The sequence below is a fragment of the Apus apus genome, unplaced genomic scaffold (assembly GCF_020740795.1).
Source record: "Apus apus isolate bApuApu2 unplaced genomic scaffold, bApuApu2.pri.cur manual_scaffold_30_ctg1, whole genome shotgun sequence".
Classification (NCBI taxonomy): Eukaryota; Metazoa; Chordata; class Aves; order Apodiformes; family Apodidae; genus Apus; species Apus apus.
Genome location: NW_026248848.1, coordinates 44341 through 61096, shown reverse-complemented (window position 1 = coordinate 61096; position 16756 = coordinate 44341). Strand labels below are relative to the sequence as shown.

The 16756-nt window shown below is 50.6% G+C and overlaps 1 protein-coding gene across 1 annotated transcript; it reads right to left on the bottom strand.

Annotated features, from left to right (window-relative positions):
* Nucleotides 1–6289: 6289 nt before the first annotated feature.
* On the bottom strand, nucleotides 6290–16756 carry LOC127396175 (butyrophilin-like protein 8). The gene is made up of 8 exons (XM_051643781.1): nucleotides 16684–16756; nucleotides 15649–16005; nucleotides 14236–14520; nucleotides 12464–12562; nucleotides 12050–12076; nucleotides 8483–8503; nucleotides 8288–8314; nucleotides 6290–6987 (listed from the first exon to the last, which is right to left on the bottom strand). The coding sequence occupies exons 1-8, from the start codon at nucleotides 16754–16756 to the stop codon at nucleotides 6290–6292; spliced, it is 1587 nt and encodes a 528-aa protein (XP_051499741.1).

Here is a 16756-nt window from a genome sequence, read left to right as displayed (position 1 = left end):
ACCTCACAGAGTCTTCTCCACCCCTGCCTGGATAAGGCTTGGAGCAACCTGGGTCCTTGGCTGATCTTCTGGCCCAGGGGGTGTTCACCAGGGGCTGGTGGGATGTTCTTGTGTCTGAGGAGCCCTCTTGATAACTGGGCTCTGTGCTCAAGGTTCTGTGTCCTTGCTGCTGAGTCAAGGGGAGAAGTGGTGGCCCAAGAGAGACACTGGCCAGAGAAGCTGTGGCTGCCCCATCCCTGGAAGTGTCCAAGGGCAGGTTGGATGGGGCTTGGAGCAGCCTGGGCTGGTGGGAGGTGTCCCTGCCCATGGTGGGACTGGATGAACTTTAGATCATGGAATGGTTTGGGTTGGATTGGAAGGGACCTTAAAGCCCACCTGGATGATCCACTAGGTGATCTCCAAGGTGGCTGCCCCATCCCTGGCAGTGTTGAAGGGCAGGTTGGATGGGGCTTGGAGCAGCCTGGGCTGGTGGGAGGTGTCCCTGCCCATGCAGGGGGGTTGGATCTGGATGATCTTGAAGGTCCATCCAACCCAAACCCATCCCATGATTCTCTGACATGATTTTGTGATTCTATCCAGGTTTAATCACCAAATTATTGTAGAATGTGAAGTTCTGACCAATCACCAGAGGGTTTCTCTGACATCTTACCTTTATTTTTCCAGTTCTGGAGACAGTAGCATAGGCCGAGGATCAAGAAGATGATGGTGGCTTCCAGGACTATTATTACAATGGATGGTGTTGACCAACCTGCATTTTGGTTTTTTTTTTTAAAAAAAGAACTGCTCATGGAAGGAGAAGCACGTGGATCATCAAGTCTTTTAGGTGGCTCAGAACATCTTTTTTTTTGGGGGGGGAACGTGGTAATTAATCATGGACTTGGAATCAGAGTTGGATGGGACCTCTTGAGATCATCTAGTCCAACCCCCCTGCTAGAGCAGGATCACCTGGAGCACATCACACAGATCCGCCTCCAGGTGGGTCTTGAGTATCTCCAGAGAAGGAGACTCCACACCCTCCCTGGGCAGCCTGTCCCAGGGCTCTGTCAACTCTCCCTGTGAAGTTTTCCCTCATCTTTCCATGGAACTTCTCCTGTTCCAGCTTGTGCCCATGTCCCCTCGTCCCGGCCCTGGGAACTACTGCAAAGAGTCTGGCTCCATCCTCCTTGCACCCACCCTTAGATACTTGTGGCCATTGATAAGGTCTCCCCTCAACCTTCTCCCATCCTGCAGACCCTGCTTCTCCAGCTGTCCCTCACCTCAAGGGAGGCAGCAGAGAGTGGGACCAAGGAGAAGACAAAGCCAAGTCCCCGTACAGACAATGTTCTGCCCAAGGTTCTGGAGGGACCTCCACGATGGCTGGAGCAAGCAAGAGCTCACCCTCTCTCTCTCTCCCAAGCCAAGGAGGACCTGGACAGAGAACCAGCCACGACCAACAAACATTCAACATGGTTTTACCTTGAGAACAGTGGCAGATAACTTCTGAACCTAGAAAAGAAGAGGAAGTTGAGACCATGAACCAACAACGTGCCCTGGTGGCCAAGAAGGCCAAAGGGCTCCTGGTGGGCACTGAGTGTGGGCAGGAGGTCAGGGAGGTTCTCCTGCCCCTGTGGTGGGGACACGTCTGGAGAACTGGGAGCAGTTCTGGGCTCCCCAGGGCAGGGAGGACAAGGAGCTGCTGGAGAGGGGACAGCAAAGGCCACCAAGATGCTGAGGGGATGGAGCATCTGGCCCGTGAGCAAAGGCTGAGGGAGCTGGGGCTGCTGAGCTGGAGAGGAGGAGCCTGAGGGGGGGTCTCCTCAAGGCTGGGCAGGATCTCCAGGGGGGTCAGGAGGGGGGACCAGGCTCTTCTCAGGGCCAGGACAAGGGGCAATGGGACAAACTGGAGCTCAGGAGGTTCTACTTGAAGCTGAGGAGGAACTTGTTGACTTTGAGGGTTCCAGAGCCCTGGGACAGGCTGCCCAGGGAGGTGGTGGAGCCTCCTTCTCTGGAGACATCCCAACCCCACCTAGACTGTGATTCTGTGAGGAGAAACAGAAGTCACAGATGTGCCACTTGGTCGTTTTGGCCTGACATCAATCCTGGGATTGTCCAAGAGGATTTCAGGCTTCCAGCCCAACCTGAACTCATGTGGAGTTGATAAGACACCAGGATGGGGGCCCACCACATGCAAAGGACATTCTAAAAGGACGGGAAACCACCTTGGAGAAGCATCCCTCATCCTACCAGCCCTCCCCTTGTCTCTGTCCCATGCCCACAACTCTTCTGAATGGGAAGGTCCACCTTGGGGGATGTGGAAGGGGTAACCAGGGGATGAGCTGTTGTCTCTTACCTTGTTTTTCCATCTTGTTCAGCACTCCTGGTTGCCCTGGAAGAAAACCATGTTTTGTAAGAACATTTTTTCCTTCTTTACTTCAAGATGGGAATAAAGAACCTTCTCTGAGGCCCTGGAAGTGGAGCTGGGCACCTGGAGCAGAGCCAGGACCTTGCACACCAGCCTTCCTGCTGATCCCCAGGGAAAGCTGAGGAGCAGGAAGGAAGCAGGCAGAGCCTTGCTTGGTTGGAGCACCAAGGGGTGGAGCACCCCGAGTCTTCCTCCTCTTGCCTAGGATGGGAGCAGCATTTCTCCTGCCTCCCCAAGAGCTCAAAGATGTCCCTCTTGTTCCCCAGCAGGACGTTCCCAGCAGGGAGGAGAGGCAAGGGAGCCTGCACCGACCCCCAAGCACCCATGACATGAGTGTCTCCAGGTCCTGTTGCTTGCCTGGTCCTACAGGGCTTTGTGGATTCCCACCAGGTTGGTTGTGCAAGTGGTCAAGCCATGCTGGGATGGCTCTGTTGGACCATTTGCTACTTCTTTGGGTGGCAGAAAGAAATTGTGTCTCTTTAGCCCAGAAGATGCCAGGGGACCCACTCGAAAGAGGTTTCCTTACCTGACAGGAGAAGGACTAAAGGAAATAGGAAAAGGATGAGAGGGTAAGATGTCCACAATTTTCTTCTGCAGGGCCAGAGAGTCATCAGCTCTGATGTGCTGCAGTGGAGGAGGCAGAGGAAGGTGGATGAGAAGCTGAACATGGGACAACAATGAGCACTAAAGCCCAGAAACCATCTCTGTCCTGAGCTGTGTCACCACCCATGTGGCCAGCAGGCCCTGGGAGGGGATTGTCCCCCTCTCCTCTGCTCTGGTGAGGCCCCCCTGGAGAACTTGTGAAGGTGAAGTTCTTGGTGTTGACCACCATCCTCTCAACCCTTAATTGCTGCATCCACCAGAGGAACCTGGAGAGCTGCTGCAACCCCGCGAGTCCAACCGGGCAGCTCCTCTCTCAACCCTTCCCTCCTTTGCCCCACCACGGCTGGTCTAGGACCTTGAGGCCACCATTTCAGGCAGCTGGACCCAGCCCTGAGCAGATTTACCTCCACCCCATCCTCTTCCTGAAGGAGCTTAGAGAATCACACAGCATCACAGAGTGGTTCTGGTTGGAAGAGACCTTGAAGATGATCGAGTCCAACCATCACTCAACTCTACGTCCCATTCAACCAACTCTACCAACCATAACCCAACTCTACCAACCAGAACTCACCTCTACCAACCATAACCCATCATTCCAGGTACTGGAACAGGTTGCCTAGAGAGGTTGTTGATGCCCCTCCCTGGAGGTGTTGAAGCCCAGGTTGGATGAGGCTGGTGCAGCCTGGTCAGGTGGGAGGTGTCCCTGCTCCTGGCAGGGAGGTTGGAACCTGATGATTTTTAAGGTCCCTTCCAATCTTCCCCATTCTAGGATTCGATGATAGCCCAACTCTACCAACCATAACCCAACTCTACCAACCACAACCCAGCTCTACCAACCATAACCCAACTCTACCAACCACAACCCAACTCTACCAACCACAACCCAACTCTACCAACCATAACCCAACTCTACCAACCATAACCCAACTCTACCAACCACAACCCAACTGTACCAACCATAACCCAACTGTACCAACCACAACCCAACTGTACCAACCATAACCCAACTCTACCACGTCCAGTGCTTAAACCATGTCCCTCAGCACCACATCTACACATCTCTTAGACACCTCCAGGGATGGAGATTCCACCACCTCCCTGGGCAGCCTGGCCCAGTGGTTAAGGACCCTTCCAGTGAAGAAACTGTTCCTAGTACCTAATTTAAACCTCCCCTGGCTCAACTGGAGCATGAATGCCTGGTGGGTCGTGATTGGTGGTGACCTCCTGCTGGAGTGGAAACATCCAAGCTGCAGGGAGGGTTGGGACAAGAACTGACATGAAGGGGCTGGGTGATGTGTCCACCCTCAGCATCACACCCTTATTGACTGCAAAGGTCAAGGGAGGGGATTGTTCCCCTCTACTCTGGTGAATCCCCACAGGGAGAACTGAGTCTGCTCCTGGTGTCCCCAACACAAGGAGGACATGGAGCTGTTGGAAAGAGTCTAGAGGAGGCCACGGAGATGATGGGAGGGCTGGAGCAGCTCTGGAGCCAGGCTGGGAGAGTTGGGGTGTTCAGCCTGGAGAAGAGAAGGCTCCAGGGAGACCTTAGAGCAGCTTCCAGTGGCTGAAGGGGCTCCAAGAAAGCTGGGGAGGGACTTCGGACAAGGGCAGGAGTGACAGGACAAGGGGTGATGGCTTCAACCTGGACGAGGGAGATTTAGGTGGGAAATGAAGAGGAAATTCCTCAGTTTGTGGTGAGAAACTGGAACACGTTCCAGGGAAGCTGTGGCTGCCCCATCCCTGGAGGTGTTGAAGGGCAGGTTGGATGGGGCTTGGAGCAGCCTGGGCTGGTGGGAGGTGTCCCTGCCCATGCAGGGGTTTGGATCTAGACAGTCCTAAAGGTCTGTCCAACCCAAACCCTTCCATGACCCAGGCAAGTTCTCCTACCTTATCAGCTGCAGCTCCTTCCTCTGCCCTGGCTGGAGAGCGACGTTCCCCTTCTCAGCTCCAGGAAACACCAAGTCTGGAGCCTTGGCTGGAACCACCGAGGGCTCAGCAGGGAGGACCAGGGGCAAAACCCCCTCAGGCTGCTGCTCCTCCCCTGCAGGAGGGCGAGAGAGGCAGGGAGGGGTGGAAGGAGAAAGGGTCAGCAGGGATGAGGGGGGAGAGCCCTGCAGACAGGAGACATCTCCTTGGAGCACAGGTGGAAACAGGCTCTTTGCTCCACGGTCATAAAGGTTAATTTTTGAACCCAGCCCTGATTTCATTGGTCCTGAGGCCAAGGGGGCAAAGATGAGAGGGTTCAAGTGAAGACAGAATCAAGGGCTGAGGTTGGAAACGACCTTGAAGATCATCGAGGCCCTGCCAGGAAGGAGAGGTGGGATTTCCCTTTGCAGTGAAGCCACGATTTGCTGACTGGGATTGGTCTGGGAATCCAGGCAGGTTTCTGGGGAGTGGTGGAGCTCCTGGTGCTGAGCTGCTCCTTCTGGCCAGAGGAGATCCGAGGGGATCAGGAGGAGGAGCAGCAACATCCATCTTCCATCTGCTCCCCTTCAGAGCCATCCTTGAGCCTCAGCTCCATAAAGAATTCCCTGGAGCCACCACACAGCAAAGCTGGGCCAGTCGGAGGAGCTGGTGGCATCCCTGGGAAAAGCCAGTTGGGAAAGGGCAGGAAAGGGCAGAGAGAGGGAACAAAAGCCTGAAACCACAGAAGGTCCGAGCAGGAGCAGGTGCTCCATGAGCAGGCACCTCCTGCAGGGATTGCAGCCCAGGGAGGAGCCACGTTGGAGCTTGGGAAAAGCCTCCAAAGGCAGGAGTGGCCAAGAGAAACCCCCGTGTCCTCACCCCAACCCCCTGCCCCACGTGGGGCCCCCAGGACAGGCTGAGTGTCCCCTCTGGGCACAGGAGGGGGGTGTGGAGCTGTCGGGAGTGGAGCTGAGCCTGGGAAAGGCTCCAAGTTCAAAGAAAAGTGGCCAAAACAACCATTTTCCTTCCAAACACCTTTATTGCATTTCTTGGTACAAGGAAAGTTGGGCTTGCCTGGCCTGGCTTCAGGAATGTCCACCTCACAGAAAGACATTCTTCCTCCTCTTTCAGCCCCAGGTTTCTCTCTCTCTTTCATTTCTCCTTCCTGCTGCCTGAGATGGAACTTCTCCTCTTTTTTTGTCTCTCCACTCCACTTGTCTTCCCCTCATCCCCGAGATCTCCCAGTTCTACCCACACAAGCTTTCCTGGGACAGGGGTTCAGACTGGCTGTTCTCTGCTCTCTTGCTTGAGAACAAATCACAGCAAAAGGTTCTTTTGCTTCCAAGTCCGTTTTCTCTTGTTCTCTTTTGGGATTTTCTCTCATTCCTTCTCCTGGCTTGTCCTGGTGGGTTCCTCAATCCTCTCTTTCTTTCCTAGTTCCTGGGTGTCCTCAGCCTGACATGCCAGGCTCTCCTCCTCCCAACCATCACCTCTTGGCAGACACCTTGGACTCTGCAAGCCCTTGGAGGCACAATTCCCTTTTACAGTCTCCAAAGGGACAGGGATGGAGACTGGGTGGATGAGAGGAGCAAGGGCCCCTTCCCCTTTGGACAGAAACGGGTAGAACCTTCCTGCAGGTTCCTTTCCCAGCCCCAGGGACATCCTCACTATCATGTTCTTCTTCTCTGTTCCATAGAAGCTCACCTGCCCTTCCTCCAGGTCCAGCAACACCCCAATCACTGGGTCACTCCAGAGCTGCTCCCCAGCCCTGCCATCCCCTGCACTGGAGAAGACCCGTCCCTGGGATTTGTGCAGAGCCCAGTAGTCCTGCCCGGGAAGGAGCCCTTCCCCCTCCTGTCTCCCCTTCTCCCTCACCACCCCCAGCACCCAGTCCTGCTGCTCTCCCACCTCCACCTCCCAGTAGTGTTTCCCAGCCCCAAACCCCTCCTCCCCCAGCAGGACAGGGGCTGTGCAGGGAGGGTTGGGGCCAGCAGGGTCCAACGTCTTGCTCTCCACTCCTGCAACCCCCGGCAGCTGGAGCTCCAGGACCTGGCCCTCAGGATTCACCCTGATGGGAACTAGAGGGAAAAGGAGAATCCCCAGGTGAGCAGGGGGCTCAGGGACCTCTGTCCACACCTGGGCTGGAGTGGCCGAGGGTCTGGGGGGTCCTGGCACGATCCAACAAGAATTTAAACATCCCCAGAGCAGGACAAGCCACCACCAATGGACCCAGAGGCACCTTGGAGCTGTCACAGCCCTGTCCCCTCTGGGGACACGAGCCCACCAGACAATAAATCTCTCTCTCTGTTTTCACAGAGCCACAGAACATCAGGGGTTGGAAGGGACATCCAAAGACCATCGAGTGCAACCTGCCCTGCCAGAGCAGGACCAAAAAGCCACACACAACTAGGGCAGGTCACTCAGAAAGGCATCCAGACAGGTCTGGAAAGTCTCCAGAGAAGGAGACTCCACAGCCTCTCTGGGCAGCCTGTCCCAGGGCTCCCAGGAAAGAAGCTCTTCCTCATGTTGAGGTGGAACTTCCTGAGCTCAAGTTTAAATCCATTTCACCTCATCCTATCCCACAGCACAAGTGACAAGAGCTTGTCCCTGCCTTCTTGCTGCCCTCATGGATTGATAGACATGAGTTAGATCCCCCCTCAGTCTTCTCTCTAGACTGAACAGCCCCATGTGGGCACCTGTGCCCTCCAGAACTGTCTCCACACCCCAGCCCAGACTCTTTCTCTCCATCTTCCCATTCAGCTCCTGGAGCCAGTCCTGAGGAGGCTTCAGAGAGAACCCAGGGGCTGGAGCAGCTCTGCTCTGGAGCCAGGCTGGGAGAGTTGGGGTGTTGAGTCTGGAGAAGAGAAGGCTCCAGGGAGACCTGAGAGCACCTTCCAGTGCCTGGAGGGGCTCCAGGAAAGTTGGGGAGGGACTTGGGACAAGGGCAGGGAGGGATGGGAGGAGGGGTGATGGTTTTAAACTGAAAGAGGGGAGATTTAGGTTGGACATCAGGAAGAAATTCTTCTCCATGAGGGTAGGAAGGCATTGGACCAGGTTGTCCAGGGAAGCTGTGGCTGCCCCATGCCTGGCAGTGTTGAAGGGCAGGTTGGATGGGGCTTGGAGCAGCCTGGGCTGGTGGGAGGTGTCCCTGCCTGTGGCAGAGGGTTGTATCTAGATGGTCTTTAAGGTCCCTCCCAAGCCATTTCATGACTCCATCACTTCCTGCTGCCCAAGACAGTTCCATCCCTGTGACCCCAGCCCCCTCGGGCTGTTCCTGGCATCCCTGGCATTGTCCCTCCAGGGTGACTGGCACTGTCATCTCCAGGTGGCTTGGGCAGATGGCCACTGCATTGTCACCCCTTCCTCCTGCCAGCTCACCTGCGTGGCTCCAGGCTTCCCAGAAACCTAGAGAAAGGAATTGGAGAGTTGGTGTTTGATGGAGCTTTTGGACCATTAGACTCTTGTCAATCTACAGTGGTCTTGTCTATTGACGTGCAATTATTGTCGTTAATTACTGGGATTCTGCCCCAAGGCTGACTTGGAGCAAGAGAATCAAACGTCCCAACAACTTACCCAGCTCAGCCTCGAGTGTTCCTGAAAGGGAAAGGTTATAAAGTTATGAGAAATTAAGGCTACTAAAAGTTCAAGTTCTTAACACTGCTTTTGTGAGGCTTTTCCCAACCCCAGACAATCAAAGACCTCAAAAGTCCACAAGCACTTTTTTTTTAATCCACCTGAATTAAATTTGTGAGGCTTCACTGCAAGTTGAGGGACACAACCTGGGGCTCCAGGGAAGGAGCTTTTCTGTTCAATCAGTTTGCTTAGATGTAATGCAACCTTTTCTGTCTAATTAAAAATGTAGAGGACACGATTCAGCCAGTTGGACCGTGTCTCATCCTCACGGTTCCTGGGAGTGATTTTTAAGGAAAAAACACCTCCTTTTACACAGGACTCTGTAGCTTTGGTGGCACTTTTAGGTAAGAAAAACTTCCGGTCAGGAGGAATATTCATAGTCTCGTAAAAGGTTTATAAATTATAAGAATTATACAAGATATTTTCTTACCCAAGGAGTTTATGGCTTCACGCTTTGCTGTAAAAGAAGAAGTGAAATTAAAATTGAAGGAGATAATGAGCAAGAGGTGACATTGGAAAGAAACAATTTATCAGTGGGCAAATATTGAAATTATTTCTTGATGCTCTTTTATGCAGCAGTTTATCCTTATTCTCTCATATCGACCTACTTGCCAGAGTTGATTAAGATGGAATTAATTGTAGAAATAGATCTACCTGCTTCGTTAACGCTCTTCCTTGTTTCTAATTAACATGGAATTAACTGGAGAAAGAGATTTACCTCCTTCGTTAACGCTCTTCTGGGTTCCTAAGTTGATGAACAAACCAAACAAATACAAAGAGGAAGGAAGAAAGAACCATTAGTGAAGGGGCAGGTGGGTTAATTGAGAAGATCAAATGAGGAGATGAGCTTTTAAATTCTTCCATTGTCCTCAATGTCACTCAACAAAGTGACCAGAAAATGGAGCAATTTATTATTTCTACTCAAACATAAAATCAGGTCATATAAACGTGAGTTAAAGGGAACAGACTCATCCAGAAATACTTCCAATAATCTGCTTTTTGTGACTGTTTTGGGGACGTAAATGGAACAAACACCCTAGAACTACTCAAAGGAGCAGGAGAACTTTATTCTTACCCAGTTGTGACTTCAAAACTTCCTTTTCTGGAAGAAATTAAACATGATTATCAAGTGAGGATTTCAGTATCAGGCTTTCAGAAGTTTAAATTCAATGTTTGCTTGAATACTTTCACCTCTTCTACAAGAATGTGTCAACAAAGGGCCAACCATGACCAACTTCATCTCTCTGAAGGTTGAGTTATGCAGAGAAGGAGGAAGTTTAAGTGAAGAAAGAGATAAAGGAGCACAAATTTGGGGGACCCCTGGCTAGAGAGATGAGGTGACCTTCCCTTGACCTCTGGGAGGTGTCTACAAGCCCAATGTGTCTCCTCTAGTTGCTCTGTAGGTCCCTTACATTCAAGGCAGGAGCTGATCCCAACTCCCAGCTCTTCATCCCAACACCACCTGACTACAAAGACCCTCAGGAAGCTCCTCAGGCTTCTCTTCTTTTAGAAAGTTGAATAAGTTGAATCGATTAATTACTTTGATTCAATCCATTGAATTTATTGAAGTCAAAAGGCCAAAACTCAGAGTTGCTGAGTTCCTCCAGACTTGGTCTGGTTTCTGCTTCTCATGATTGGCCATGAAATAACTGCTGGGGACCCAGAAGGTGCAGAAGTTGCAGCAGGAATTGGTGCTTGTTTCTCCTGGAACGTCTGGATGAGAGGAGCAGAGCCAAAGCCACGGGGAGCAACTGAGCAGTAATTGGGTCAAGGCTGGTTATTGAATGTTATTTTCCTCTCAAAAGCTCAGGGATGATGAGGAGGTGGAAAGAGAGGAGGCAAAAATCAGGGTAAAGGGTTTCTGGGATTACTGGGGTTACTGGGATCCAGCCATGAAAAAAATGGAGTAGAAACGAGACATTTTCAGAGCAATTTCATCAACCCAACCTCAATCTCAATCTCAATCTCAACCCAACCTCAATCTCAATCTCAACCCAACCTCAATCTCAATCTCAACCCAACCTCAATCTCAATCTCAATCTCAATCTCAACCTCAATCTCAATCTCAATCTCAACCTCAATCTCAACCTCAATCTCAATCTCAATCTCAACCTCAATCTCAATCTCAATCTCAACCTCAATCTCAATCTCAATCTCAATCTCAATCCCAACCCAACCTCAATCTCAATCTCAATCCCAACCCAACCTCAATCTCAATCTCAATCCCAACCCAACCTCAATCTCAATCTCAATCCCAACCCAACCTCAACCTCAATCTCAATCCCAACCCAACCTCAACCTCAATCTCAATCCCAACCCAACCTCAACCTCAATCTCAATCCCAACCCAACCTCAACCTCAACCCCAACCTCTATCCCAACCCAACCTCAACCTCAATCTCAATCTCAATCTCAATCCCAACCCAACCTCAATCTCAATCTCAATCCCAACCCAACCTCAATCTCAATCCCAACCCAACCTCAATCTCAATCTCAATCCCAACCCAACCCTCAATCTCAACCCAACCCTCAATTTCAACCCAACCCTCAATCTCAACCCAACCCTCAATCTCAACCCAACCCTCAACCTCAGCCTCAACTCAACCCCAACCCAACCTCAACCCCAACCTCAACCCAGTTCTACAGGACAATGTGACCAATTATCATTGAATCCTTCATGCCAGCAAGGACTGATGTGTTTGACACCCACCTCCAACAACCCAAAGTGCCCCAGGATGTCTTTGATTTTGTGTTTTCAAGGTATTCTCACAGTTTTCAAGGAGCATTTACCTTCTAACTTGCTCTTCTTCAACTTTACTGTGGAAAAAAAGAATTAAAATATTAATTATTCAGTTTCTCTAAGCAATAAAAAGTGAATTAAACCAATCAAAAAAGGTAAATAAAAGCAAAACTTGAACCCAGTAGTTCTGTAGAGAAATGAAGTTAATTTAACAGAGGGTTGTTTCTAAACCAGAAAAACTGGGAAATAAACCCAAAAAAAAGAGCTACTGGAGCAGCTCAGAGCTGAGCATCAACATCTCTCCTTTATGTTTAAATATATTTAATATAATATGAGAAATGGAAGATTAAATAGAATAAATATATATTTAACAGATAGATACTTGAATATAATAAATTAGATAAAACAAAGATATTTAATGTAATAGAAGAAATGGAAAACAAAATAGAAGAAATATCTATTTAACAAACATAAAGATATTTAATTTAACAGAATGAATGGAAAAGTAAATAGAATAAATATCTATTTAACAAATATCTACTTGAAAATAATAAATCAGATGCAATATAATTTAATATAATATTATGGGGAGAGGGGGCAGGGGAGAGTTGGGAGCTGGGGGTTGAAGTTGGGGGTGATATAAAATAAATTCTAAAAACTTCATGCAATAAATATATACATGGGTAGAATTAACCAGCAGAAAGATTGAATTCAGTCTAATTAATATAAGTATTAGAAGGATTTCTACTTTGCTGCTTCTTCACTCACCTTCTTTCTGCCACTGCACAAAACTGCCTGGAAAACAAAAAACAACCAACAAAGCAACTTGAAAAATTTCAACATGATTTTGGGACAAAAGTGTCTGTGGAGAATTTTTGAAGCCTCATCTCCAATTTTCTCACTTTCAAATTGGATTTTTTTTTTTTTTTAAAGATTTTTTAAAGCAGGTTTACAGATTCCATTGGGAATACTAAAGGCATCAATTCCAATTCTTACATTTTTAATTACGATATTTTAATTAAAAAACAACTATTCTAGAAGCTAAAGTTGTATTAATTTTCTCTCCCTTTTTCTCATTCCCACAGTTTTGTTTCTGCACCTGCTGTTAAAATATTAATTTCCATTTTCACCAACTCTTGGGCACGTTACATAAAAACCTCCCCAAGCAGTGGAAATCCTTACTGGTCAGTTTATAACCAAGAGCAGCCAAACCAGTTAAATTCAGGAAAAGAAGGACCAGGGAGGCCGTTCTCCAAGGTGAGGTGGAAGGGAAGAAGACATCTGGAAAAGAGAAAGGGTGAAAATCTAAGTGATCATCACGAGGGGGTTGGGAAAGAGCTGAGAGAGGCACCAGTGGCCTCTGAGACCACTTTATGGGCTGGAATGTGGCCTTGATGGTCTCTTCTGCCAGCCCTGAAGGGTGTAGGTCTACCCTGAAGGCCAAAACATCCACCTTCTGTGCTGCCAGCTCCTCCAGGCCAGCAGAGCAGCCAAGCCAACTGTGCTCCTCCACGTGAGGAACTCAGACTGCTCCGGGTGGAGGCTGGTTTGGAGAAGCCACCTCTTCATCACAGAATTCTTCTGGCTGGAAAAGACCTTGGAGATACTCCAGTCCAACCACAACCCAACTCTACCAACAATCACCCCAAATTTATCAGCAATTACCCAACTCTACCAACCATAACCCAGCACGACCAACCACAACCCAACTCTACCAACCAGAAACTAATGGTCCCAGCTCCAAGTGCTTAACCCACGTCCACTCAGCACCACATCTCTCTTCAACACCTCCAGGGGTGGAGATTCCACCACCTCCCTGGGCAGCCTGGCCCAGTGGTCAATCACCCTTTCCTCAGTTAAGACGTTCTTCCATCATCTCCAGCATGAACCTCCCCTGGTGCCCCTTGAGCCCATCTCCTCTGCTCCTGTTGCTAGTGCCTTGGGATGCAGGAGATGTGCTGAGCAGCCCATCTCTGAGGCCAGTGTTTGCACTGTGGAACCACCAGAGGAAGTTTTCACCAGAATGGAACTGTCCTTGGGAGAACTTCAGATGGAAAGAAAGGATTTGGGGCTTCCCCTTAGTTCTGAGTTCTTAGGCCTGGATGTCTCTAAAGTTGAGGAAAGTGGAGGATCTTGTGAGCTCCTCTGGTCTTAAGACTGAGGGTGGTGAGAGCCTGGAACAGGTTGCCCAGGGAAGCTGTGGCTGCCCCATCCCTGGCAGTGTTGAAGGGCAGGTTGGATGGGGCTTGGAGCAGCCTGGGCTGGTGGGAGGTGTCCCTGCCCGTGCAGGGGGTTGGATCTGGATGCTCTTTCAGGTCCCTCCAACCTAAACCATCCCATGGTTTTCCATGCAGGGGGTGGGACTGGATGATCTTTAGATCATGGGATGGTTTGGGTTGGAAGGGACCTTAAAGATCACCCAAATGATCCATTAAATGATCTTCAAGGTGGCTGCTCCATCCCTGGAAGTGCTCAAGGATCTCATGTGGGGTTTGGAGCAACCTGGGCTGGTGGGAGGTGTCCCTGCCCATGGCAGAGGGTGGGACTGGATGAGCTTTAGCTCTTTGGGTTGGAAGGGACCTGAAAGACCATCTGGATGATCTGCCAGATGATCTTCAAGGTGACTGCCCATCCTTGGAAGTGTTCAAGGGCAGGTTGGATGAGGAGCAACCTGGGCTGGTGGGAGGTGTCCTTGCCCATGTACGGGGTTGGATCTAGATGATCTGGAAGGTCCCTTCCAACCCAAACCACTCCATGATTCTATTTCTAACTAAGTTGTATCTTGAATGCAACAAGTGATCGGAGACATCACGATGGACTCTTATCACCTTCTCCCTCCCAACACTGGTCGTTTGTCCTTGGCCTGGGTCACTCCAGGATCACTCCAGGGCCAATGGAGACACCACAGACCCACCAGCAGGTACAGGCAGTGCCTTAGCCTGGAGGGCACTCACCTGAAATCCAGACTCGGGATTCACACGTTGCGTTGAGGAGGTTGTTGACCACTCTGCAGGACACTTCCTGGTCAGAGCCTGGTTGGAGACTGGTGGAACTTATGACATCAAACAGCCCTGAAGAAGTCTTTATGCTGTGGGTGGTCACCTCCTCCTCCCATGGCTGTCCTCTGCTGTCCAGCCAAACCACTTTGGGCTCTGGAAACCATCCCTGGGACTTGCAGGTGAGGCCGAGGCCCTGACCCACGGGACCATCCAGGAAGACCAAAGACTCCTCACCTTGAGCTGGAGAACAGCAAAACAAAAGCACAGCTCCAACCGCCAGGAGACAAGATGTCCTCTCCCCAAACATGGTGAGAAGGTTCCCCAGTTCTATGCACACACACGTCTGGTGACTTCATCAGGTGTGACATTCCAGTTCTCAAGTCACTGGTAAATTGCTCTTCCTGCCTCACATTCAAATGGGATGGTTGAAGGTGGGTCTGGGACAACTGGCCACCACCAGGTGACAGCTGGACACTTCTACTTCACTGACTCGCTGGAGGATGCGACTCTGTCCCACCCCTAGATGTTCCACATCCAAGGTGTTGCCTGCCCTCTCTCTAAGACATGGCAGGAGGACACCTGGGACTGGTCAGGGTCTGCTGAGGTAGCCCAAGCCACCAGCCAAAGGCTGGTCCTTCACGTGACTAAGAGCAGGTTGAGATGAATCCAGCCCATTGTTGCCCCAGAGACCTTTCTGATGTTACACAGGAGAAGCCCAGAATGGGCAGAAAAGACCTTTAAAATCATTGAGTCCAACCTCCAACCCAACTCTACCAACTTCCAACCCAACTCCACCAACCTCCAACCCAACGCCACCAACCTCCAACCCAACTCCACCAACCTCCAACCCAACACCACCAAGTCCAGAGCTTAAATTGTGTCCCTCAGCACCACTTCTACACATATTTGAGACCCCTCCAGGGATGGAGATTCCACCACCTCCCTGGGCAGCCCTTGCCAGTGGTTAATGACCCTTCCAGTGAAGAAATTGCTCCTAATACCTAATTTAAACCTCCCCTGGTTCAACTTGAGCCCATTTCTTCCAAGGGAGTTACAGGGTCACTGAGTGGTGGGGTTGGAAGGGACCTCTGGAGATCATCCAGTCCAACCCCCCTGGAGAGCAGGGTCACCCCCAGCAGGTCCCACAGGAACACACCCAGATGGGCTGGGATGTCTCCAGAGATGGAGACTCCACCACCTCCCTGGGCAGCCTGTCCCAGGGCTCTGGAACCCTCAGTGTCAAGAAGTTCCTCCTCATCTTTAGATGGAACCTCCAAGGTTCAAGTTAAGAAGGAGTGAGAAGAAGAAGCAAAGAGAAGAAGTGAGAAGAGGTGAGAAGAGGCAGCAAACACCTGCTGTTCCACTCACCTGCCACAAGCAGGTCAACCACCACCTCATCATACCAGTTGTCAAAGAAGACACCACAAGTGTACTTCCCTTGGTCCGAGAAGGTGACATTTTTCAGGTGAAGGGACAAGTTTCCTCTCTGAAATTCCGACTGGAAAATATCTGTCCTGCCCTGGTAGGCCTCATCCTCCACAATTAGTTTCTGGAAGTTTCTCCCATTAAAAGTGATCACGTCAGTGTTTTTGGAGCTTCCAGTAAATGTCCACTGAATGGTGACTCTGGCTGGGATGACCTTGGCTTCCAGCAGACATGGCAGGATGACCCCTCTGCCCAGGATCCCCAGGACAGGTTTGTCAGGAGGAATAATTTTATACTGGCCTGAAAGAGAAAGATGTAAATCTGCCTTGTCATGGAGTGGTTTGGGTTGGAAGGGACCATTCTTGGTCCAATCAGCAGGGACATCTGCAGCTAGACTAGGTTGCTCAGAGCTCCATCCAACCTGCTCCTGAATGGTTTTGAGGATGGGGCATCTATCACCTCTCTGGGCAACCTGGGCCAGGGTCTCACCACCCTCACAGCAAAGAATTCCCTCCTCATGTCCAACCTCAATCTCCCTCTTCAGGTTTTGAACCATCACCCCTTGTCCATCACTCCATGTCCTTGTCTCAAATCCCTCCCCAGCTTTTCTGGAGCCCCTTCAGGCACTGGAAGCTGCTCTCAGGTCACCCTGGAGTTTCTCTTCTCCAGGCTGAACACCCCAACAGGTTTGGGTTGGAGGGACCTTAAGGATCCCCTGCCCTGCATGGGCAGGGCCACCTCCCACCAGCCCAGGCTGCTCCAAGCCCCATCCAACCTGCCCTTGGACACTGCCAGGGATGGGGCAGCCACAGCTTCCTTGGAGAACCTATCCCAGGGTCTCACCACCCTCACTGCTCTTTGGTTCTAGGTTCAGAAAATGATGGAGGGGGAGTTTTTTTCTTCTAGATCTTTGCACCCCATCTGGAAATTCCACATATTTTTAAATAAAATGCTGGTTAAAACAGAATCTGGATTTACCTGTGACCAACTGAACCATCTGCAGGAAAATAATGATACGAAGAGTCGTTGCCTGTTGCCATCTGGAGTCCAT